The following is a 24,738-nucleotide window of genomic DNA, read 5'->3' as shown; positions in this document are numbered from 1 at the left end:
TGATGAAATTACCCAGTAGCACTACTGCCTGTTAGGGGAACCTGTCTTGGGAAAAGATAACCCATGGTGGTCACATAAATACTAAATTTATGCAATTTATGCCGAGAAGCAGGAAGTGTTACCCTTAAAGAAAGCAAATGGTTGTTTCATTTATAAATTAATATAGTGACTATAAGACTCAAGTCTCAAGAAATGAGAGGGATTTCTTTATCCCTTAGCTTCAGGAGTGGTATTCATGTTATCCTGAGTAAGCATTGTTAAACTTTACTATGTTCAATTACTTTAAGTGGCATAATGATACTCTTTTTCCATAGTAAATTTTGTTCTTAGTAAACTGTGTTTAAATTAGACTAACAGGAGGCAGTGTTCAATGGAGAATTAGTTATTGGTCATCACTTCTAATTTCTGATAAATAACATGAGTTCTGATTTTGTGTGTGTGTATGTGTCCCAGTTAGTTTTAGTTTTTCCATGTTTGTTTATTCTAAGAGGGTTTTTCTTCTGCTGAAAATAAGTTTTCCTGAGGATTGCTTCACTTACAAATATTGTGGAAAGGAAAAAAAAGTTGTACTTGTGTTCTAAAATTCTTATTATTTAGAGATGTTGAAGCAAAAGTCAGGATATCACAAATCTGCAAGATGTCAGAATTAAATCCTACTCTTTCAAAATGATGGAATCATAAGTCCCATTTTATTTTTATGATTTGGCTTGTACGTTGTGAGTATTTCAATGTCTCTCCCATGCCAAAACACAAAATCGTACACCCATGCACTCCAATTTGTTTCTTTGGTAATTTGTGACTACGTATTGACACTGACCTAGAAATGTTCCTGTTGCTGTTTTAAATCTCATGTCAGTGGAGAAGAAATTGAAATCTGGTTTGCACATTTGTGTCTGGTTTTTTGTAATTGTCCAAAATCTGACATTGTCCCAGAAATGCTGATTGCGAAGTTATGAGACAGTATTATACCCAAGACTGATTTCTTAGGAGAGAACATGTATTTGTTCTAGATTATTCCTCATGTTTCTGTAGCTCGAAAAGTTAAACTCAACCCAACTTTATGTGATACCAGCAATAGCCTTAGATTTGAGCCCAAATAAAATGTGCAAAGTAAAAATCACCATTATGATGGTCCATTTCCACATATTCCTCATGAGAGCATGGTCCAGCCTCAGAAGCAGCATTCTGTTCCAATATATCTTTATCAAGCTGTCGGTGTGCTTAGTAACAAGGACAGGAGAGAACACTCTGTTTCTTTAATCTAACACCTTGCTGATTCAAAAACATTTATTTTAACAGGCATTGAAAAGGAATTTCAAAACAGCTAACATTCGTTTCTAATTATACATTTAAAGAAATACGCCTTTTAAAACATAGGTAGAAGTTTTCTTTTGTTGTTATTAACATGACTTTAATTTATAGCAACCATCTGTTAACTAAGCACAGTAACACAACAAAATAATTAGGATATCAGCTTTGAAGATCTCCTTTCAGAAAAGGAAAAACAAATACACATTTGATGACATATCCATTACTCAAACTCGACATAACCAATTTCTTTTGCATGCATGGACACAGACTTCATGAGAAATTGAAAGCACTGAATCTCCTTTCTGACCTTTTCAGCTGTTCTTTGAACTACCTTAGTAAAAACAATTGTTGCCCGTATGTTGGATCAAGTTACATTTGCCTGGAAATTTCTTTGGATCAGCTTATTTCTGTTTAACTGATGTGTTTGTTATATTGCTATTTGCCTTCTCAACTAATTTTTAACAGAATACTCTACCTTGGGACTTGTACACTTACATAAGTTTTTAAAATCCATAAGAACAAGGGTAAGTAAAAGGAGAGGCCACCAAGTTTCTCCGCCTTTGCAAAAACAATTTGAGTAACCCAATAGATTTAAAGATGTATGAAATAAAGCATTTCTACCAACTGCATGTTTAGTGCTATATTGAGTTGAGTGCCTGTGTCTTTATAGTAAAAGACAATAAATGCGCTGGTATGTTTGCTTCTTAAACACGAAACTTTGGTCTTTCTTATAAGCACAGCTGTTGTTCTATTATTGAGCCAAATCCAGACAAGATTAGACTCTGGCCAAAATTAAGGTTAATCTCTGCAACCATCTCAAGTAAGAGCTTTCCAGTGCTGTTTTAGGAAATCTTTATTTTTGGGACAGTGTATAAAGGAAATAAGCCCCAGACAACTAACCTCTCAAGAAAGCCAGAGGCAACTAGTCATAAATTATGCCACAGTGATAAAGAAGTTGGAGGCTGTCTAAACAAATTAGTTCATTTTGGTTCATTTTTACTTAGACTATAGCTATAAGAAATGATTCTCTTAGTTGACATTAGTTTAAACCAGACCAATAGAAGTTATTATTATTAATTTTTTTTAAGTTTATTTCTTTGAGAGAGAGTACGAGCAGGGTAGGGGCAGAGAGAGAATCCCTAGCAGGCTCCACACTGTCAGCGCAGAGCCCGGTGCAGGGCTCGAACTCACAAACCATGAGATCATGACCTGAGCCGAGATCAAGAGTTGGATGGATGACTGAGCCACTCAGGTACCCCTAGAAGTTATTTTTTACTTTTTTTTTATTTTTTAATGTTTATTTATTTTTGAGAGAGAGAGAGAGATTGAGAGACAGAGCATGAGTGGGGAAGGGGCAGAGAAAGGGAGACACAGAATCTGAAGCAGGCTCCCGGCTCTGAGCTGTCAGCACAGAGCCCAACATGGGGCTTGATCTCACAGTTCGTGAGATCATGACCTGAGCCAAAGTCTGGTGCTTAACAGACTGAGCCACCCAGGTGCCCCAACTAGAAGTTAAAGAACTTTTTTCTACCATCTTTTCTTAATTAGTGTTTCTTTGGTTAATTGCTAGTTCTTTCTTCCACTAGTATTAACTAAATCTAGGTATTTATTATGGATAAAATAACTCAGGTATATTTTATAGTAATTATTGTATAAGAACTCACTTTAGTTTTCAGACTACAAATTTTTTTTTCATTAAGGTTTAGACTCTGGAATTTAAAATACTTTGCCAAATGTTATGTAGGGCTGATTCTCATGTGAGTTGGACACTAGTGCCTCAGGCTGTGTTGTGAACAGCTAATGAGGCACTTCTCTCCCAGTTGCCTGTACCAAGGAGAAATCTGTGGAAATATCTATCCCTCACTTGCAATCTATAGAACTCTAGTAAGATTTCCCTGGCACTTTATTTTGAGCAAGTACAAAACCAGGTCATATATGTAGCTGCTTCAGAGGTCTCACTCCCTCCTGGACTTACCCACAAATACATTAGATCCCATGGAGCAATTCTAGATTCTGTCAGTGTTTTTGACCTAGTCTCTTCCCCATCGTTCCATCTACCTGCCACAATAAGTTATGTTCTCATGTGTATATAATCTTTACAAAACCCTGGGTCATTGCTTCCCAACCTGTTAATGGCAAATGGAAGAGTATGGAATTATTGTAAGGCTTCTCAGTATTCATATTCCCACTATTAAAATCCTTTTATACCTTTGAAACCATGACTTCCTGGGGTCCTGAAATACTATAAACAGCTCCAAAAATCAAACTTGCCCACATAATCCTAACAGACATTGATTTCAAGTGTTTTACTAATAGCCTCTTCCTCCACCAAAATGCTGTTAACAGGTAGGAGGAATACGCCTCCAATGAACCCTTCTCTCCAATTCAGTGAGAATGGCTTTGAAGATCTCATTCAGAAATCTTGAGAGGGTTAAAAAGGTCCCAGATACATCAAGGTGTGCCTGTCATCTTGATATCTATTATGTGACCCCCAGGTTTGGCTCAAGTTCAAATGAGAGCCAGAATACTTCAACAATTCCTGCAACAACAGATGTTGGCAGGGATGCGGAGAAAGAGGATCTCCTTTGCACTGCTGGTGGGAATGAAAACTGGTGCGGCCACTCTGGAAAATAGTATGGAGGTTCCTCAAAAACTTAAAAATAGAACTATGGGTCCCTACGACCCAGCAATTGCACCACTAGGTATTTATCCAAGGGATACAAGTGTGCTGTTTCGAAGGGACACATGCACCCCAATGTTTATAGCAGCACTATCAACAATAGCCAAAGTGTAAAGAGAGCCCAAGTGTCCATCAATGGATGAATGGATAAAGAGGATATGGTATATATATATATATATATATATATATATATATATATATATATATATATATACACACAGTGGAGAATTAACTCCGCAATCAAAAAGAATGAAATCTTGCCATTTGCAACTACGTGGATGAAACTAGAGGGTATTATGCTAAGTGAAATTAGACAAAGACAAATATCCTATGACTTCACTCATGAGGACTTTAAGATACAAAACAGATGAACATAAGGGAAGGGAAGCAAAAATAATATGAAAACTGGGAGGGAGACAAAACATAAGAGACTGTTAAATATAGAGAACAAACAGAGGGTTGCTGAAAGGGTTGTGCGAGGGGGGATGGACTAAATGGGTAAGGGGTATTAAGGAATCTACTCCTGAAATCATTGTTGCACTATATGCTAACTTGGATATAAATTATAAAAAATAAATTCTAGAAAGTAAAAAAAAAAAAAAAGTTAACAATTCCTGCCTATGTGACATATAAGAGGCAAGACTTTCTAAAGTAGGATGTATTGTGGGAAAACTAATAGAACCTAGCCTGGAAAATAGAAGGGAGTAAAATCCTATTTTGAATGAAAATTTGGGATTTTAAGATGAATTTCTCAATATAGTTCACCATTTCCATTTAATATTCCTATTTTAAATCCTCAACAATGTATATATTCACTCAATAGATATTAAATGTTCAGCCACAATCATTTGGGGTTCCTCAAAATTGTTTTCTATTAAAAAAGGCTTCTCATACTGGAAAATATTGTGAACCACTTTCCTAGACTGATTGGCTCATACCTTCTGGCCCTGTCATTTTTTAAAGGATAATAGCAAAGGTTCTAACAAGATCATTTTGGACTCTAGAAACAAGGCTACAAGAAGAAGTGTTGATGTTGAACTTCCAGAGTAGTGTTAAGTGATTTTATGTGGTTGTGATTCAAAATAACCTGACCGCTTTAAGAAGTCCAGGTGCTGAGTCATTTACTGAAACAGCCAGGGGAGGTTAATTAGAAGCAGCTGATAGTGGCATCACTTGCTTTTTTTTTTTTTTTTTTTTTTTTTTTTTTTTTTTTTAAATAAATTGAGAGGGCTATTCTATGAAAAGGCCAGAGTGCTATAAAAGGTGTACAAAGCTAAGCAAAGACTCATGACTGAGGCCTACTCATTTATACTCCCACCAATGAGGAAAAAAAGCTGACTTAGTAAATTTAAAATAAAGTACCTTGGCAATATAAGAGTCATAATGGTCACTTCTCTTTTTTCATGTTTATTTATTTATTTTGAGAGAGCAAGAGAGCACGCACACATGAGCGGGAGGGGGGAGGGGTGGGGTGCAGAGAGAAAGAGAGAGATTCCTAAGCAGGTGCCTCGCTGTTAGCAAACTGAACACTTAGATCATAAACTGAGCCTAAATCAAGAGTCAGACACTTAGCCAACTGAGCCACCCAGGTGCCCCATAATGGTTGTTACTTCTAAGAAGAGTGACTGTGCATGACATTTTTCCCTCCTATGCTTTTTTTAAGTTTTCCATGATAAATAGTTCACTTTTCTTTTTTTAATGTTTATTTATTTTTGAGAGAGAGACAGAGCACAAGCAAGAGAGGCAGAGAGAGAGGGAGACACAGAATCTCAAGCAGATTCCAGGCTCTGAGCTGTCAGCACAGAGCCCGACACAGGGCTTGAACCCACGAACCACAAGATCATGACCTAAGCCCCCTCCCCACCGCCTGGCGCCCCAGTAGTTCACTTCTATAATAAGTTCTTTTCTTTTTTTTTTTTAATGTTTTATTTTTTGAGAGAGAGAGAGAGAGAATGAGCACTGGGGAGGGGCAGAGAGGGAGGGAGACACAATCTGAAGCAGGCTCCAGGCTCCAAGCTGTCAGCACAGAACCCAACGAGAGGCTCAAACTCACAAGCCATGAGATCGTGACCTGAGCCAAAGTCAGATGCTTAACTGACTGAGCCACCCAGACGCCCCATAATAAGTTCTTAACTTAAAAACCAGATAGTAACTAACATGTGCATGGCACTGTAAATAAATGGAAACTGGCTTCTGATCTCAAAGAAATTACAGAGGTTGGCAATACACCACTTGGTCACAAAAAGATAATGGTAGCGTGTGCTAGGTATCGAATGAGTGATGAAAGCAAGAAGTGTTGTGAGGATTGAAAGAAGAGAAATGGCATCAACTTCTAAGTCAGGAAAGTTCCTCTGAAGGGGGCTGCAGTGCGTCAGGGGTTACTAAAACAGCAAGTTTGATTGAGAGTGTGGATGAGGAGTAACTAGACACACCCCTTCCAAATACCCTCCCCCCCCCCCCACCGCTTGCATAGCCATACAGCTGTTCCTTCCCCTCTGATCACTTCTTGAGAAATTGAATGAGACTGTAGACTCAGGAGTAGGGTGCCTTGCTGAAACTATTACCTAAAATCCACATACTGAAAGGTGAGTATTCTCACTATTTTCTTAGATTCTGTATATGTCTTTTTAGCATCCATCACTAATTGTGATGGGCCAATTAACTATATATTTTTTAATTGTCTATATTCTTGAGACTCTGGCTTTTGTGACCTCAAGAGGAGAATCTGCCTCTTCTGGGGCTGGCTAGTTCCTAAAAATAGTAAAACAACTTACTTGGAAATACATTTTTCATATGTAAACCAATCAATCTGGAGCCCTTATCTAACTCTTATACACCAAGCCAACATTTCCCCTGCCCTATATCAACTCAGGGCCAGGTACAGAGAGCTGCGGGCAGCTCCCATGCCTGAAAGCTCACCGAAATCATTCACACTAGCCAGGCCAGTCTTCAACTGCTTCCTCTGCCCTGCTTTTCCTTTCCCACAGAAACCCCAGTAAAGACTCTGGCCTATGCTTTCCCCTGGCTCCTGCTTCTGTCTGCCTCCTTATCAAAATCTTGCATTTTCCTGTGGCCCTGTGTGGCATGGTGTGCCCTCTTCTTTTGGGAAATGTAAGGAATAAACTCTCAATAGCATTACTCTGTCATCACTTAGTCACCTCCATAAATTAAAACTGGTGGGTACAAATGCAACAGTGAGAGCTTCCCCCACCGGCCCCTTCAAAGAAAGCAGGATCATTACTAAGCTATTTGCTGTTTTATTGGGGAAGCCTAACTACCTTTAGATCTCTTCTCTTGAGGTAGCTTTCTAGAGAAGAATCCAGTTCCCTGCCAATAGGCTATAGGCCTACAACTCAACTATCTGAGTCTGGAAGTTTGAAAAGGCAAAACAATTTAAAAAAGTAGCCAAGACATTTAATTCTTAACAGATTTGAAATAATTAGGCTAAAATTCCTTCACTTAACCAAGTCCCAATAGATAATTTGTATCACTTCATGAGCGATGGGGTGGTGAGAACAGATAGGAGACATTTAATTTTATTTTCCCACTTTTATGAAGAAACACCCCACCCCTCTGTTCATCCTGTAGCAGAGCAGGAAGAAATGCAAAAGAAAAATAGGAACCAAATTCTCCTTGTTCCACTTACCTAAGAACTTATCCATGATAAAACTAAAGTTATTTTCTAGTGATCTGTGAAAACAAACATACTATTGAAAAATTCTTAAGATTTTTTTATTGAATGGATGTATGCAGGTGATATATATATATATATATATATATATATATATATATATATATATATCTGCCCTTTGAAATAAGTATTCATTATAGTCTACTTGTTTCACTGCCTCCAAAATTCACCATAGTAAATGAAACCTGGTAATACATTTCCAATGAAAGCCTGGAGGAAGAAGTACATACTTCAGAGGATTTCTGGCAGTTGGCCAAGACTTCTAGCTATAAATTGTTTGTAGTAGTCCTGGAAATTCAGTTATTAAACTGTGAATGGCACTGCTTATCAGGAGCTGTGGATGACTGATGAGCAGTAATCATCAAGGACCCCAGGAGGCAGAGAGAAGCAGCCAGTCTTCTTTCTGTTAACTAAAAATCACATCTAGCATTACATTTGTCTTTTTTTTTTTAAGAAACCAAACCAGTTTGAAAAAAAAATTTGTCACCTGGCCGACTAAGAACAAGTTCATGTTTCTGTAGTTCTATACCATCTGTATGCATGCCTACTACTTACAGATGACATACATAACCATGAAGTGACTGTCTGTTTTTTTGGTTTTTTTCCTATCACTGGGAGCCTCTCCTGGCTCTGAAGAGGAAGGCTAGGCTGGCCAGTTGGGGACTGTGCTCAAGGGTGGCTAATTGAATGAGTTTACTCAGAATTATGAGTGCGGTCTAAATCAAAGATCAAGTGGAAGATCAAGTACAATATGGAAGCACAAGGGTCATTAGGCCCAAATGTCATTTGACAGATACTTAAGGATTTACCTTAGGTCAGTCATTGGGCCAGGGCCTTACTAGTGAATAAGGCAGAATCTCTGCCTGGAATCAACAGTCTAGTAGACATTTAGGCAAACAGGCAAGTATAAAATGTGCTAAGATTGGGGAGCCTGGGTTGCTCAGTCAGTTAAGCACCCGACTTCAGCTCAGGTCATGATCTCACAGCTTGGGAGTTCAAGCCCCGCGTCGGACTCCGTACTGACAGCTCAGAGCCTGGAACCTGCTTCAGGTTCTGTCCCTCTCTCTCTCTCTCTCTGCCCCTCCCTCACTCGCACTGTCTCTCCCTTTCCCAAAAATAAATAAGCATTAAAAAAAAATTCTAGGGGCGCCTGGGTGGCGCAGTCGGTTAAACGTCCGACTTCAGCCAGGTCACGATCTCGCAGTCTGTGAGTTCGAGCCCCGCGTCAGGCTCTGGGCTGATGGCTCGGAGCCTGGAGCCTATTTCTGATTCTGTGTCTCCCTCTCTCTCTGCCCCTCCCCCGTTCATGCTGTGTCTCTCTCTGTCCCAAAAATAAATAAAAAACGTTGAAAAAAAAAATTTAAAAAAAAAAAATAAAAAAAAAATTCTAAAATGTGCTAAGATAAAGTGATCCGGAGGATGCTAGAGAGGCATATATTCAGAGGAACAGTTAGCCTAATGTTGGTAGATCAGCTTCTCTAAGGATAGGACGATAAGGCTTCTGCTACTTGTTAGGATGAATAAAGATGCAAGAAAACCTCTCACATCTGTTATAATGATGACCAGATAAAACAAAAATCATACTTTTCCATGGGGCTGTTGGAAAGCAGTGGATGGAATAAGAGCTTAATGAACTAAATTCTATAGAGATGTCTGGGTCTAGAGGGACAAAAACAAATCACTTAGGCCTACATCCCACCCCCAAGATTGTTAAGAAAGCAGCAGTAGAGAGAATACACTAAGTCTTGCACATTCTCGTGGTGTTTGGATTCCTGGGCCTTGCTGAAGTCAAATACAAAGGCGAACCAAAATGTTCTGAAACCATAGACCATTCCCCTCTAACTCAAATATTGACATGATAAAGAGCTCAAGCCTTTGCAGGAGACCAGGAGTTGGGCTAATTGCAAGTGAACTCAATCTAATTAAAACTATAGCCTAGCACCAGTTCAACTCAGGTTTTGAAGGAGTTCCTCACTTAATCTCCATTGTTCCTTTTTTTTTCCCCCACCATTTCCAGAATAAAAATTAAAATTATGTAGCATCCCCAAATGTAGGCAATATAACACATAATCAAGAAAAAGCCAACAGAAGCAGACATAATAGCTGAACCAGATATGAGAATCATGAGATAAGAACTTGAAAGTGACAATTATAAATTAGTTTTAAAAAATATATACAGGGGTGCTCATTTCGGCAGCACATATACTAAATTTGGAATGATACAGAGAAGATTAGCACGGCCCCTGCGCAAGGGTGACACACAAATTCGTGAAGCTTCCATATTTTTGAGGACTTTAAGATACAAAATAGATGAACATAAGGGAAGGGGAGCAAAAATAATATAAAAACATAAAGGGGGACAAAACATAAGAGACTCTTAAACATGGAGAACAAACAGAGGGTTAATGGAGGGCTTGTGGAGGGGGGATGGGCTAAATGGTAAGGGGCACTAAGGAATCTACCCCTGAAATCATTGTTGCACTATATGATAACTAACTTGGTTATAAATTAAAAAATAAATTAAATAAAATGGTTATACACACACACACACACACACACGCACACATATATACAGGGCAAGATGGGTGCAGGGAATTTCAGGAGAAAAATAGAAACTCCTAAAAATGGACATTTTAGAACTGAAAAATCTAAAATAAAAATTCATTGGATAAGTAGTTTTATAATAAACTGAACACTAGAAAACAAGGTATCAGTAAGTTTGAAGATAAGTCGATAAGAATTATCTACTCTGAAGCACAGGGAGAAAAAAATGAGCAGAGCATCAATGAACTTTGGACAGTGTCAAGTGATCTAACATACATGTATTTTGGAGTTCCAGAAAAGAAGAGGAAATGTGACAGAAAAAAACTTTGTTTTGAAAACTTAATGGCCAAAAAATATTCCAAAATTTAAAACATCAAACCACAGATGTGAGCTCAGCAAATTTGAAGAGGGATAAATACAAAGAAAATTACATCCAAGTTCACAGTATTCAAACCGTTGAAAACAAGGATAAAGGAGATGAGAATAAGTAGGAGTTAGGCAGGGGTGGTCAGGGAACAAGGGAGATTGTTCTAGGCAAAGGAGACAACATATTTAATTCCCAGAGCAATTCCTGGTTTCAAGAACTTAAAGAAATTTGGGGGAGTTAAATGGAGGGAATAGTGAGAAGTGAGGTTAGAGAGGTGAGCAAGAGCCATACAGAGGGCCTTGTAAGCACATTAAGCTGAGAGAAATGAGAAGCAAAATTATATCCTGTGTAATATAATCAGGTTTGTCTTTTAAACAGTCACTATATGGCTACGATGTGTTTCAGTTAGAGCAACACAGATGGAGGCAGGAAGAGGCTATTACAGAAACCCGGGCATCAGAGAATGTTGGAACTTGAGATGTAGCTGTATAGATGGAAAGTTACAACGAAGGGGATCACATGTTGGTTTGGTGGCTGTTCCTGGGTCCTATAGGTGCTAAGCTGAACAGTCAAAATCTGAGCCAAGATCTTCAAACCCCTTGATGCAAAATTCTGTCCAGGTGTCTGTCTGTTGTACCTTTTTGATGATCTAAGTGAAAAAAAACAAAAAACAAAACAAAACAAAACAAAAAACACTTTCATCGGTTTTTGCCTCACTTGTAGCATTTGACATTTTATTTCATGTTTAAAGTCCTTAGGAAACAAGTTTTGTGTCCTGCTTCAGGGCATTAACCTCTCCAGCGCAGCAGGCTAAACCTGACTCAATCTTTGTATTCCCCACAGGACCTAAAGGAGAGTACCCAGGATTTAGCAGGATTTTAAAAATGTATAGGTTTTATTAACGAATGACTTTGCAATTCATATGACAGGACTAAGCAGGAATAATCTTACCCAGACTCAGTGTTTTACTTTTTTTTTTTTTTTTTCTTTTTACCCCCTTTTAAAGACTTTACTGCTAAACCTACAGTCTTGCCCCACCCCGCGCGCGCCTTTGCGTCTGACGTAGTCACAATCCCGATTTGAACTACCAATCCCAGAATGCCGCGCAAAGAGCCGGGTTCTACGGGAGCAGCGGCGTGATTGGCAAGCGGAGGCGTTTCCTTCCGGTGGGAAGGGCCCTAGAGGCGGGGACTAGGGGGAGGTGTTTGGACATTATTGCCGGGTTGGGCGGGCCCGGTCTGGGAGGGGTTTGTGGGTGAGCCCTGGGTCCCCCGCCCGCTGAGGAGATGGATGAGGACGGGCTTCCTCTCATGGGGTCAGGCATAGACCTGACGAAGGTTTGTAAACGACCGAGTTGAACTTAGGCGACCTGGGAGGAGGATGGGGAAGGAAACTTCGGTTCCCAGGGACACACCACCTCTCCATATCCAACCCTGTCCCTGGCCCCGGGCCTCTCTGGTCCTGCCCTCGGGAGGGAAGAGTCCCACAGTTCACCTTAAAAAGGGGTCCCTCCTGATCCGTTTAAAGGGGTGGTGTACTTTTTCTGGTCTTTGCTTCCCGTATTAGGAGTCGCTCTACGCTCCGGTTACACGACGGCGATAGGAGCAGGTTGCGACCTCTAACCCTACCTCTTTTATATGGCCCGCAAGTTTTGTGTGTTTATGTGTGTTGCCTTTTCTCTGTTAAAGTTCACGTTTGTGAATCCAAAGCGCATACTCAAACTTTGCGGCTTCTGTCATCAGACGCCCCACCCCACAGTTTAGGAAAACGAGTTAGTGACTATTCGTAGTACTTAGAGTAACTCATATAATACAGCAAAAATGCCCCTTTATTATTATATATCATTGACGTCAAAGGGTTTGCACGGTGTACTTCCTCCTGTACAAATCATGTTTGTTTTTACATGACACAGGTGCCAGCTATTCAACAGAAAAGAACGGTGGCATTTCTAAACCAATTTGTGGTGCACACTGTACAGTTCCTCAACCGCTTTTCTACAGTTTGTGAGGAGGTAGGTCTGGTGATACTGGTTTAATGAGGAGCCTAGAAATCATCTTGTACTTTTGGAGGTGGCAAATGAGTAAAACAAGGACTGCAGTCTAGGTACTCATGTACCATGACCTCTTGTCATCCAGTTATTGGGATAACATACCTTAAATCCTCTTTGATTCTATATCATCAATCTTGCACCCCACCTCTGCTGAATTAATTTACTAGAGGCCTTTGTGAGATAGTTCAGTAAGGCTTATGTGCCTAAAGAGAACAAAAGGAGTAACAGGGTTTCACAATTGAAAACATTTTTTTTTAATTTTGAAATTTTACATGTTTTCACCAAAGATGTATATTTTTACATACACATAGTTTTCAGTCTATATTAAAATTATTTTACATTTCTTGATCCAGAAGATGGTTGGGGAAGTAGCCTCAAAACATAACTTTAGTATCAAATATAATTATGAAAATAATAAAAATACTTCCAGCAAATGACTTGTGAAGTGAGGACTGAGTGCCTAGTTTAAGGATTAGATATCAGATTCAAGGAGCCCTGTTTTTTCTTAAAAAGCCAAAAAAAGAGAATGGGGAAGAAAATGGGAACCCTGGGTTGAAGTTGGATTTAAAAAGGAGAAAGAGGAGTAAAATGAGATCATACACAAGTGAGTCACAAAAAATAGTTATCTAGTTCATTCGGTCTTATTTATAAGGTATAGCTTTAGCAAGTAGTTTTTGTTACACGTGTTGTTATTAACAAAAATTGCATGGAGACAGGAAAACTATTTTCATTTGTATAACATCTTATTTTTGTCTAGTTAACAATCTCTAGTCAAAATCTCTTCTGCCTTCTCACTAAAACAAAAGAAAGTGAACTATGATGATAATCGGTAGAGTAAGAGACTCAGTTCGTTATATTTCATCTAAGCACCAGAGGCGAGGCGCTTGCTTCCAGGAGTTTTATCTCCTACTGCTGCTTCTCTAAATGGGATATAGAATTGACTGACTAAAGAGCAGTAAGCCAAGGATTTAGTCCTTCACTTTTTATACCAGGGTAGGGTGGAGAGAGACAATTCAAGGATCGGTAGCAGAGAGGAGCAAATACTCCATCCACATGCTCCTCCTCACCAGGTTAAAAAAATAAAACAACCAGCAAACACAGCTCTGAGGGCAACTTGATTAAGCTGCCCTGAGGCAGGGATAGCCCCTCACCTTTGTAGTGCTTAACAATTTTCACTGCCTAGGAAATGAGTGCTATTTACTGAAGACTAAATCCAGTATAACAATAATCCTGTCTTGTTTATTGCTTGCTTATGCATTACCAGAGCCTCCTGATTCACTCTTTAACCCCCTCTGTTCCTCTCTCAACTTTCCCTCAACTGTTTTGAGTATTTCACTATTCCCTAGTTCTTCCCTGAACCCTAGAGAAAAGTTTGTTGACCAAAAACTCATGAAGTTTACAGGTAGTTTATCGCCTTTTTCTCCTTAATGGGTGGTGGTCTATAACTCATTATTTACAATTCATATTTTAGCAGTTTGGATATTTATGTCAGTTATAGACTGTTGGCTTGGTGTGATGACAATAACTAATATTTATTGTGTGCTTACTCTGTAGGTATTGTACTATGAGCTCTACATGCATTTCATCATCACAGCCCAGCCCTGTGAGAGAGGTCCAATTATCTCTTTTTTAGAAATACAGAAATTGAGATGTAGAAAGATTTAAATCATTTGCTTAGTCATTTATTCATTCTTTAGGCATGTATTTGTTTACACAGTATTTATAGCTGCAATTGTTACTCTAACTTACCCACACTCACACAGCTAGAAAGTAACAGACTTGGAGTTCCAGCTCCGATCTAATAACTGTAAAAATCAAAAGCGTTTCACTCTTCTGTTACGTTGCACCTTCTGATCTGGGTAAGAGGCATGTTTACATCATTTTCAAGTGAGAGACTGCAATGAGCTATTCAAAATTTATTTTTTAGATTTGTATTCTCTTTTTTGTTATGCCATATCCTTTGATGTTATGTCTTTTTCGATATGATATGATATGATATGATATCATATCATATATTCCAAGGACATAACATATGTATTCAAACATCAAATGCCATTTTTTTCCCTTGAGTTAAGATCAATGTGATTTTTCAAAATCACAATGACAAATTGTCATTTGTCAATAGCACCTGTTGGACCTGTATTCCTTGTTTAGTTAAAGCCTTAAGCAAGAGCCAAAATGACTGTTTTCCTGAGCAAAATAGGAAACTTAGGTGCTATTTTTTGAATTGGAAATGAACGGGGAAAGAAGAAAACCTGGGAGTTTTATCGTTGTTGTTTTTTGTTTTTCATATAATCTGGTTTGAACCAAATACAAACTGTAGCAACTTCAATCACAGCTAAACTCAAACTGGAATTAAATTTGAAACAAATGATAAGGGCTCTTTCTTCATCACTAATACTGGTTTTGCAGTTCTCTAATAAAGAGAGGAGTGAAGGGCAGCCTGGGTGCCTCAGTTAGTTGAGTGTCCAACTCTTGATTTCAGCTCAGGTCATGATCTTATGGTTCTTGAGATCCATAGAGCCCTGCTCTAGGCTTTCAGCAGAGAGGGTGGAGCCTGCGTGGGATTCTCTCTCTCCCTCTGTCTCTGCCCCTCCCCTGCTCCCTTTGCATGCTCTCTCTCTCTCAAAATAAATAAATAAACTTTTTAAAAAAGAAAGAGAAAAGTGAAAAACTTAACTTTTAAAAAACTTTCTGGATACCAGAGTACTTTATAACTCTTCTAATGACTGAAACCAGGGTAAGGAGAAAGGTTGGAAGCCAGAGAAAGGAAAGTAGTTGAATCAGACCCAAGTTACAAAGTTCTTTCTTCACAAATTCCCAGTATTTCTCTTCTGGACACTACTCAGAAAAATCTTATGGTGGCCCATCGGGTGTGCAAATTTAAAATGGGATGGGGTAGGAAGTGCAGTGTAAGTTCTATGCATATCATAGATAAAACTGAGCAGAAATTTAACCTTATAATGAATTTTAAAATCAAAGGTATTCTGTAAACAGGGCAATCATATGTGTTATTTTGACTCAGACTTGTAACATGTGTAGAATACTGAGTTTTTAATCATTTTTTAAATATTCCAAACTGTTTTTTTTCTAAATTCTTTAAGAATAAGGAAAAAATGCTGGGGATTCTCACATAACGTAACAAATTTTAGAGTGCTTACCTTCTGCATCCAGTTTTTAATCCCACCATCAGACTTAACCTTCAAGCAAATAATCTTGCTTAAAAACTATATTTACTGCTACAACTTTTACAACTGCTGGGTTTAAGTGTCAGATGAAGCTTAATAAAACCACTGATTGCTTCCCTTTCTGGCTTATAGGAGATAATCGACCCAGTGTGATATACTAAGGGATCCATTGTTTTAAAATGTTATTTCTCTTTTTGAGACTTGGATATGCAAACTGGATATTTTACAAACCTGAAAAACCACAGTATTTTATTTTTGTTTCCGTGTTCAACTATTAACTCCATATTTATTTCATCTTTTTTTTTCACTTTAATGAAATGCACTTCTTTAGAAGTAGGTGGGTGATAAATCAAGAAATTTTCAGCTTATCTGACAAACTTCAGGTACCTTGCAAATTACCCTGTTGTCCCAAATCAAGGCATTTCAGGTTTGCTTTAAATCCTTATAAAGATAGGAGTGCCTGGGTAGCTCAGGCTCAGGTCATGGTCTCAAGGTTCATGGGTTCTAGCCCCCCATCGGGCTCCGTGCTTAGGGCTCTGTGCTGACAGCTTGGAGCCTGGAGCCTGCTGCAGATTCTGTGTCTCTGGCTCTCTCTGACCCTCCCCCGCTCATGCTCGCTAGCGTGTTTTCTCTTTCTCTCTCTCTCTCTCTCTCTCTCAAAAATAAACATTAAAAAAAAATTAAAAAAATAATTCCAGATAAATAACATCAATTTTAGAAATTAGATCAGAATAATTTGATTCCTTTTTTTTTTTTTTTAAGCACAGTAGCATCTTAGTTTTCATGAGAAATGGACTGATTACTTACTAGCTTTGAATAACAAAATTTCTATCTATGCAGTGCCTGGGAATTTTCCATCTTGGTGTGCATATTTTTAATTTATATATATATATATATATATATATATATATATATATATATATAATTTTTTTTTTAAAGAAAAGTTTTAGGTTTACGGCAAAACTAAGCATGAGTTCCCATGTGCTCCTTGCCTCCCAGAGTTCACCAACCACAACTTCCCCCGTTATCAACATTCCCATCATTGTTGTACATTTGTTACAATGTACACTGACACATTATCATCACCCAGAGTCTATGGCATCATGTTCTAACAATGTATGATTCTTTCAAACAATGTAAAAATTCTTTCTTTGAAAGATAGTTACTATCTTTGTATCTCGATTTAGAGTGTTTAAGTTCAGATGCTTTTACTTGTATGAAAACTCAGTTTTCTGTTCTTTAAAATTGGCATGATAATCATTCCTACTTTATGCATTTGGTGTGAGATTTCAAATTTTTTTTTAATGGTTTTTTATTTTTGAGACAGAGAGAGACAGAGCATGAACGGGGGAGGGTCAGAGAGAGGGAGACACAGAATCCGAAGCAGGCTCCAGGCTCTGAGCTGTCAGCACAGAGCCCGACTTGGGGCTCGAACTCACTGACCTTGAGATCATGACCTGAGCCGAAGTCTGAAGCTCAACCGACTGAGCTACCCAGGTGCCCCTGATGTGAGATTTCAAATGATACATTGCATATACGGTGTAGCATATAACGTGGATGCTGGGGCCTTTACAATGCTGGTGATTATTGCTTAAAAGTACATTTATATGGGGGCGTCTGGGTGGTTCAGTTGGTTAAGCATCCAACTTCAGCTCAGGTCATGATCTTGCGGTTCGTGAGTTCGAACTCCACATCGGGCTCTGTGCGGACACTGAGAGCCTGGAGCCTGCTTCAGATTGTGTGTCTCCCTCTCTCTCTACCCCTCCCCCGCTCACAGTCTGTGCCTGTCTCTCTCAAAAATAAATAAACATTAAAAAAAATTTTTTAAGTGCATTTATATATCTAAACAATTTTTAATTCATCTTTTTCTGTATTCACTTTAATCAAACCAATGCATGTATTTATAAATAAGCTAGAAATTATCTCACTTTACAAATTAATTTGTTGTAGGATTTCTGCAGTTACTAAGCTTCTCTATAAAATACTGGTGAAATCTGCATAAAATGTAATTTTCATGACTTCCAGGAAAACACTTATAATTTGGAGAATTCATTCATATGTTTTGTAAACCAGTATTTGTATTTACATTAAAGACTTATATGAACAAATGCTAGAAATCAAAGTTAAAAGAAATGAAAGCTTTGAGTGCCATTAAAACTAGATTCTAATGTTGGAACTAAACATTATAAAATAAAAAAATTATTATAGAATAAAAAATTGTAGCTTTGTAGATACCAGGATGCTCATCTTAAAAATGTCTTGTGAAGCTCTAACTACATTGTGACTGCATTTCAGTTTTTTTTCCCTCTAAATGTGGGCAAAATGACCATTGCTTGTAGTGTTAAAATTCTGCTTGGGAGTTAGTCAGGATCTTGATAATAACCCAGAAAGAAGTCAGGATGCTGCACATCTGCCAACTGTCAATGGGCCAACTGCCTTGGACTAGGTCACTGAATATAATAATGTTTAGGATTCGGGAGTTTTAAATAAATGCTCTTATGGATCATATTTTATGGTGTTACCTTTACTTGTGTGGCTATGTATAGTGTATATACACACACGGGTAATTTAATTACAGAATAACTAGAGCATGGTAAGCTTTTGGTTCTGTTTTTATCTTGGATTTTGATGGTAGGTTGATTCCTTTTGCTTTTTAGTACTCTAATTTTTTCTCTGTGTTTTACTTCTTTCCAACATGAACTGCTCATCTTTTAATTTCATCTTCTTTTCATTTTCAAACTTAAAAAATTTAAATTTGGGACTAATTATATATACTTAAGTGTTTAACTTATAAAGGCAGATCTTGTTCCAAGCTGTCTTGGGCTAATTTTTATTCTTCTTTTCTATGAAGAATTCCTTCATTCATCAACAAATAATTATTAGACTCCTGTTAAGTATCAAGTACTGCTCTGGGCATGAGTAGCAGTAAACAAAAAACTCTGTCCTGGAAGAAGTTTACCTTCTGATTCCAATGATTGAATATGGCTCTGATGAGTTTGATAAGGCTGAAAATATAACTTTTGCTTATCTGTGAATACAATTTTATAAAGTAGCCGTGAAGCATGCTAATGGAGGTTACAAAAATACTTACTTGAGCTCCCATTCCTACTCATGTAAGTAAAAGTGTAGTATATTAGAAAATGACTAATATTTAAACCATCACGGGTTTGTTTTTTTCAAATCTGCCCTTTGTTAACCCTTGTTAACAGCTCATTTCAGTCAGACTTTGTTCTTTTATTCTGATCTTTCTTTTCCAGAAACTGGCAGACCTTTCTCTTCGTATCCAGCAAATTGAAACAACTCTAAATATTTTAGATGCAAAGGTTTGTATTTCTGAATAATTTATAGTATAAATTTTCTGCATATACCAACTTTCTCAGTCATACTTAACTTTAATTGAATTGGGAATAAATTCAGTTTAGCTCCTGCATCCATGAGGTGGTACAGTGTTTTGTGTTTGTTTTTAATTCATTATAATTGCAAAGGAAATGATACTTATTATGAACCATTACCTGAGTCTGTTTAAATATACACATGAATTGAAATTTCTTTCATTGTTCTAGCCAACAGCATGTGAATAACATGTTAACAAATTGGGCTGGTTCTATATAGTTCATTTGATGGAAAATTCACAATTATCTCAATAGTAATCATTTGATAACACAGTACAAATTAATAAAAGTTCACATGTCTCCAGAGCAAAATTTGGAGAAAATATCACTATTTTCTGTATTCAAATATATTGAATGCTAATGAAGAATACCAGTTTTGAGGTCAGAAATTACACAATAGAACTAACAAAAATAGAGTGTTTTGATTTGAAAATGTGCAGGTTTTGTGTTTTCCCTGATTATAAAATACTGGAGACATGAGTATATTTTTGTGACTTTGTCCTTTTTCAAAAAAAATTGATCTGAAAAAATGCTTATTGAATATTTATGAGGAAGTAAAATGGCTGACATCTTTAGCATAAGGATTAGAATGTCTAGTCCGTACTTTCTACATCTTGTGGACTTCAGCCACTATATTTCTCTCAGCACGTTTCTGTAGCTTGGAAAATTTAGGATACCTGGCCTTGACCATGTTCAAGGTACTCTCCTAGCAGCCATACCTACTTATAACTATTTGGGCCATAACCACTATGCTAAGTATTGTCATCAGTCAGCAGTTCTCAGTGAATATTGCTGCTTCAGACCTTATTACCATTGTTTTTTTTCATTATTCTTCATTATGAGTATGTGTCTAATTTTAATGGTTGGGCAATTCTTGAGTTAGAATCCATGGTCACAAGTTAAGTTACTGTGTAGATAAGTTAACTTTAATCATTTCCATAACCTTAATTATTTCCATAACCTTAATTATTTCCATAACCATAAAATTAATCCCTAAAGTCAGCCAAACATCTGACAAATATCTATCACTGATATCAGAAAGAAATCAGAAAAATGGGTTGGCGTGGATCTTGCAGATCCAACCTGAAATATATAACCACTGACAACATACCTACCTTTTGTATATGAAAAATAACACATTTTAGTAACATTTGGTGATAAATGTTTAAAGAAAGAAAAAAAAGGGCTGTCAGTCATTAAAATGTGATGACAAGAGTTTTGTCGTTTCCCAGATCGTTCAAATTTAAAATGTGCTGCAAAGGACTTTTTTTGTGTGATTGTTTGTGTGTGTGTGTGTGTGTGTGTGTGTGTGTGTGTGTGTGTGTGTTGTTTTGTTGTTACAAAGCATGTTTAATAAAAATCTTTTTACAATAACTTTGTGAGGCAAGTTTTCTTATCCCTACTTTACAGGGGAGAAAATTGAGGTCTAGGGAGATTTACAGAAGGTCACATAGCATGACTTAAACCTACACAATCTGACTCCAAAGCCCTTGCTTTTTATTCCTTGCACTAGGATTCCTTACATTTTTTAAAAGTAATTCCCAGGAAAAGAAGGGCTATAAGCTCAGTTAGATTAATGATAAATTATACATAAATATTTTACTTGTGCATGACTTTCACTTTTAAATAGTTTATGGCATGGAGAATTTCAGACACCAAAGATGAGATTTTACAAACCCTATTTCTATAGGCTTAAAAACTTAAGATTGCTATTTAAAACACATACACCTAGAAATTTACGGTGTTTAAGCAGCTAATCTTATCCTCATATACCAACATTAATTTTCTTTTCTCAGTTGTCATCTATCCCAGGCCTAGATGATGTTGCATTTGAAGTTTCTACTGTAAGCGCCACTGGTATCACAAATGAATCACATTCTGAAACCACTGCAGAGAAATCACAGGTAAGTATTTGAGTTCCAGGAAACACAAGCAGATTGTCTTGGTTAAACCAGATAAACCTAGTAGCAGGTTTGAAGGAAGAAGTTAAATGAAGATGTAAAACTTTGAATAGTAAGATTTTAAACCCCTTAAGATTAAAAATGAGGTTTGAAAAGAAGTGAGCTGTTTTATTGTTATTTTGAAGGGCTCCCTGAAGTTAATATTTTCCTTGCCTATGAAAGAGAAACTATTTATAGGACTAGAAAAAATCTTGAGCATAATAATATTCTTCAAGTTCATTGTGGACATTTTTCCTACATTATTATAATAATTGTACTTTTAAGATGTTTTATTATAAAACCTTTCAAACACACACAATAATAGAATAGTACAGTGAGTACTTAAATGTCCATTACCCACCCTGATTCTCCAATAAAGATTTTGTTACATTTGCTTCATCTATCTTTTTTGTCACTTGCTAAAGTGAATCCTGGGCATCATACCATTTCACCACTGTGTAACTCCTTGAGCATCTCTGGAAAGTTCTGGCATTTTCTTGTATAACCACAATGTCTTTATCATACACGGTAGAATTAACAGTAATTCCCAAGTACCATCTAACCCCTTGTTACTCCAGGTATGCTCCCGGCACCAGCAGCATGGGCATCACCTGGGGGACTTGTCAGCAACACGGACTCTCAGGCTCCATCCCAGACCCGTTGAATCAGAATCTGTAACATAATAAGATCCCCAGAGGATTTGTAGTCTCTCTCAAAATTTGAGAGATACTGATCTATAGATACCACGTATCTAAAAAGTGTGGGTTTGGAGTTGATTTGTTCAAATCAGCATCCTAGTAAGGTCCACACTTTGCATTTGGTTCTTATGTCTTAATGTTCTTTTATGCTCTGTATACATTTCAATTTTATATTACTTTTTATTTCAAGGAATAAAAATTCTCACTGCTGCAGAACAGACGATCTCTAGTGTATCTCAGTGGGGTATTAAAATTCAAAATAAAATAATCACTAAAATGGTGATCTGTCTAGTGATACTGAACAATAGACTTCTTATCTATGTGGGATTCTGCATTTGTACGTGGAGATACTTTTCACAGGATATTTTTTAGGTTATGATTACTTTGGCTGTGATGATAATGACTAACACGTGGAGGGTACATACTGTGTACCTATCAGGTGTGCTTCTGAGCGCTTTTCAGAAATTAACTCATTTAATTCTCACAATAGCCCTATGAAGTAAATAACTTCACTTTACACTTCTACTTTACAGATGAGTGAAATGAGGTACACAGAGGTTAAGTAACTTGCCAAGGGTCAGAAAATAAGTGTAAAAGCTGGAATTTCAGTGCGGGCAGTCTGGTGCCAAGAGTCCTTAGCTCTTATCTGCTAGACTACACTGTCTCCAGCACCTGTGTTGAATTCATTAAATATACTGAACACATATGGTACGAGGCTGTGGGAGGAGGCATAAATTTAGTTATAGCCCATATTTGGAGAATGAATTAGATGACCATTTACTTAACAATTAGATGTTAGAAAATTTAACATCCATTTAGTTTATATAGTAAATTTCACTATGATGACCATTGGAATATGTATAATATACAAGAAGGAATCCAGATATGTTAGAGTTTAACTTTACAAGGCCCTTTCAATTAAATATGGACCATGCTTTTTCTAAAATAAGGCATGTATAAAAAATATTAAGAAAATGTTTTCACTTTACCTAGTAGTTATTCTTTGTTGGATACTAGCTGTCATATGTTTCTGTAAAATTTTTAAGTGGTATCTGTCTAATTTTGAATATTTTTCCAGGTGTTATGAATGCTATCTACAATAGGTACTTTAAAACTTTTGCAGTTGTGTTGATCCTGACTATTTAAGGTCTCAAAAAATTGATTACAAGTAATCACAGCTAAATTTTCTAAAATTCAGAATGATTTGATACATTTTGACAATTTTATTTAAAAACCATATATTAATTCATTTGGAGAATTTATGAAGTTCTTTGGGCTTTCTGAGTTTTAAAAACTGTAGCAAAGTTGCATGTTGATTAGTTTAATAAAATACCTATTCAGCATGTTCATAATATTTAAATCAACTTCTTATTTCTTCATTGTTATTGCTATGTTTTATGTAAAATGTTTTGAAATGGACTTAAGTACTGCTTAACACAATTTCCACTGCCATTACAGTCAATTTATCTGATAAAGGATAACAATGCAATTTCTTAACCATTCATTCATTTCAGTCTCTAATCTATATGAGTCAAAGACCTAAGGTTTGCATACTGATTTTTCTGCAACTTTAATTTCATGGTTCAGATCTTATCATTACTCACAATAGAACATCCAATTGTGCAGATTGAGAATAAAATGAAGGGCAGTTGAGAGATATGATAGAGGATTTAATGGATATTTAAATAGTAAAGGTGTAAGAGCTGACATAATTAAACCTTGTTGAGATCTTGGTTATTACGCATAGTTAACAGCTGAGTTTTGAAATTCTTTGGTCCCATGTGTAATTATCATTTGTTCCATTGTGCTGTTGTATGAGTTTATTGTCCATAATGTTTTTCAAAAACATACTTGGGTCATGTTTGAATTTTTTATTTAATTAAGGGTTTTGGACTTTTTGTATTTATGAATTTTAAAGATGAATAATACATATATCTACTCAGTGCCATATAACAGGAGAAACCTAAGGGATTTGGGATGTTTTTGTTTGCTTTAGAGTTTTCAACAGGTTTAATTTATATTTGAATGATCTGAGGAAAACTTAATATATAATTCACATTCATATTCTAAAAACTATGAACATTTAAAGATATTTCTTGATTTGTCTACATTTCAGCATAGATATGTAGGCATACAGTTGATTTCATTCTGTTCAGGAACTACCTTGTAAAGCTAATGTATAGATAATGAGTGAGAATTCACAAAAATAAACATAACAAATGTTCAAGTTGATAGAAAAATCTAGAACTGTGTACAGACAGACCTATCTTTGCACTTCAGTGAAGACAGGATTCTAAAATGGACAATTTTCACTTAACACAGTACCACGCAAAGTGAGAACTGCCTATATGATAAAAGCATTTTTATCTAAAAAGACTGTTCCCCTATATTCTTTATTGTAAGTAGTATTAACATTAATAGTTCCATCAGTACCTGAAATATATGAACTAGATAATTTTACCATAGAAATGGGCTACTCTTCCACAAATTCTCTAGGTATTGCTTTCTAAGATGTTAAAAGAATAGACTATATCCACTTATAATAAGATTACTGAATAAATGAGGAATTCAATTCTATAGATGGTGGATACCTACAAAATCAATTCACTGTCTGCTAGTGTTGAATAACTGGCAAATCAAATAGTTTTATTAGCTTTTTTAGAAGTTTCGTTAAAATAATATGTCCATCTATAATTCATGTTCTATATCTATACTCTGGGGACAGCTAAAGCAGAATTCTAATATTTTTTAATGCTATGAATATATTTGCATTTTTAAGGAACAATATAGTGTTGATATTAAGTGGAACTTCCTCTGAAATCATATTTAATTATTTGTAAATATTTGGAAACATATATCCCATAATTAAATTATTGG

The 24,738-nt window shown here is 36.6% G+C and overlaps 1 protein-coding gene and 1 non-coding gene across 3 annotated transcripts in view; both read left to right on the top strand.

Annotated features, from left to right (window-relative positions):
* Positions 1-9,863: 9,863 nt before the first annotated feature.
* On the top strand, positions 9,864-9,969 carry LOC115519527. Its single transcript, XR_003970536.1, has one exon. It is a non-coding gene; the product is annotated as a U6 spliceosomal RNA (small nuclear RNA).
* Positions 9,970-11,817: 1,848 nt separating this feature from the next.
* WASHC3 (WASH complex subunit 3) overlaps positions 11,818-24,738 on the top strand; it is a 48,476-nt gene continuing 35,555 nt past the window's right edge. The window contains exons 1-4 of one of the 2 annotated variants that reach the window (XM_030323511.1): positions 11,818-11,930; positions 12,506-12,604; positions 19,089-19,154; positions 21,020-21,127. In XM_030323511.1, coding sequence (XP_030179371.1) covers positions 11,880-11,930; positions 12,506-12,604; positions 19,089-19,154; positions 21,020-21,127 — 324 coding nt within the window. In that variant the 5' untranslated portion in view covers positions 11,818-11,879. The remainder of the gene's footprint in view (positions 11,931-12,505; positions 12,605-19,088; positions 19,155-21,019; positions 21,128-24,738) is intronic. The other variant, XM_030323510.1, reaches the window with a different exon arrangement.

Source organism: Lynx canadensis, chromosome B4, assembly GCF_007474595.2.
Source record: "Lynx canadensis isolate LIC74 chromosome B4, mLynCan4.pri.v2, whole genome shotgun sequence".
In the NCBI taxonomy this organism is placed as follows: domain Eukaryota; kingdom Metazoa; phylum Chordata; class Mammalia; order Carnivora; family Felidae; genus Lynx; species Lynx canadensis.
Note: the sequence above shows the minus strand (reverse complement) of the source record. Positions and strands in the feature narration are given on the sequence as shown.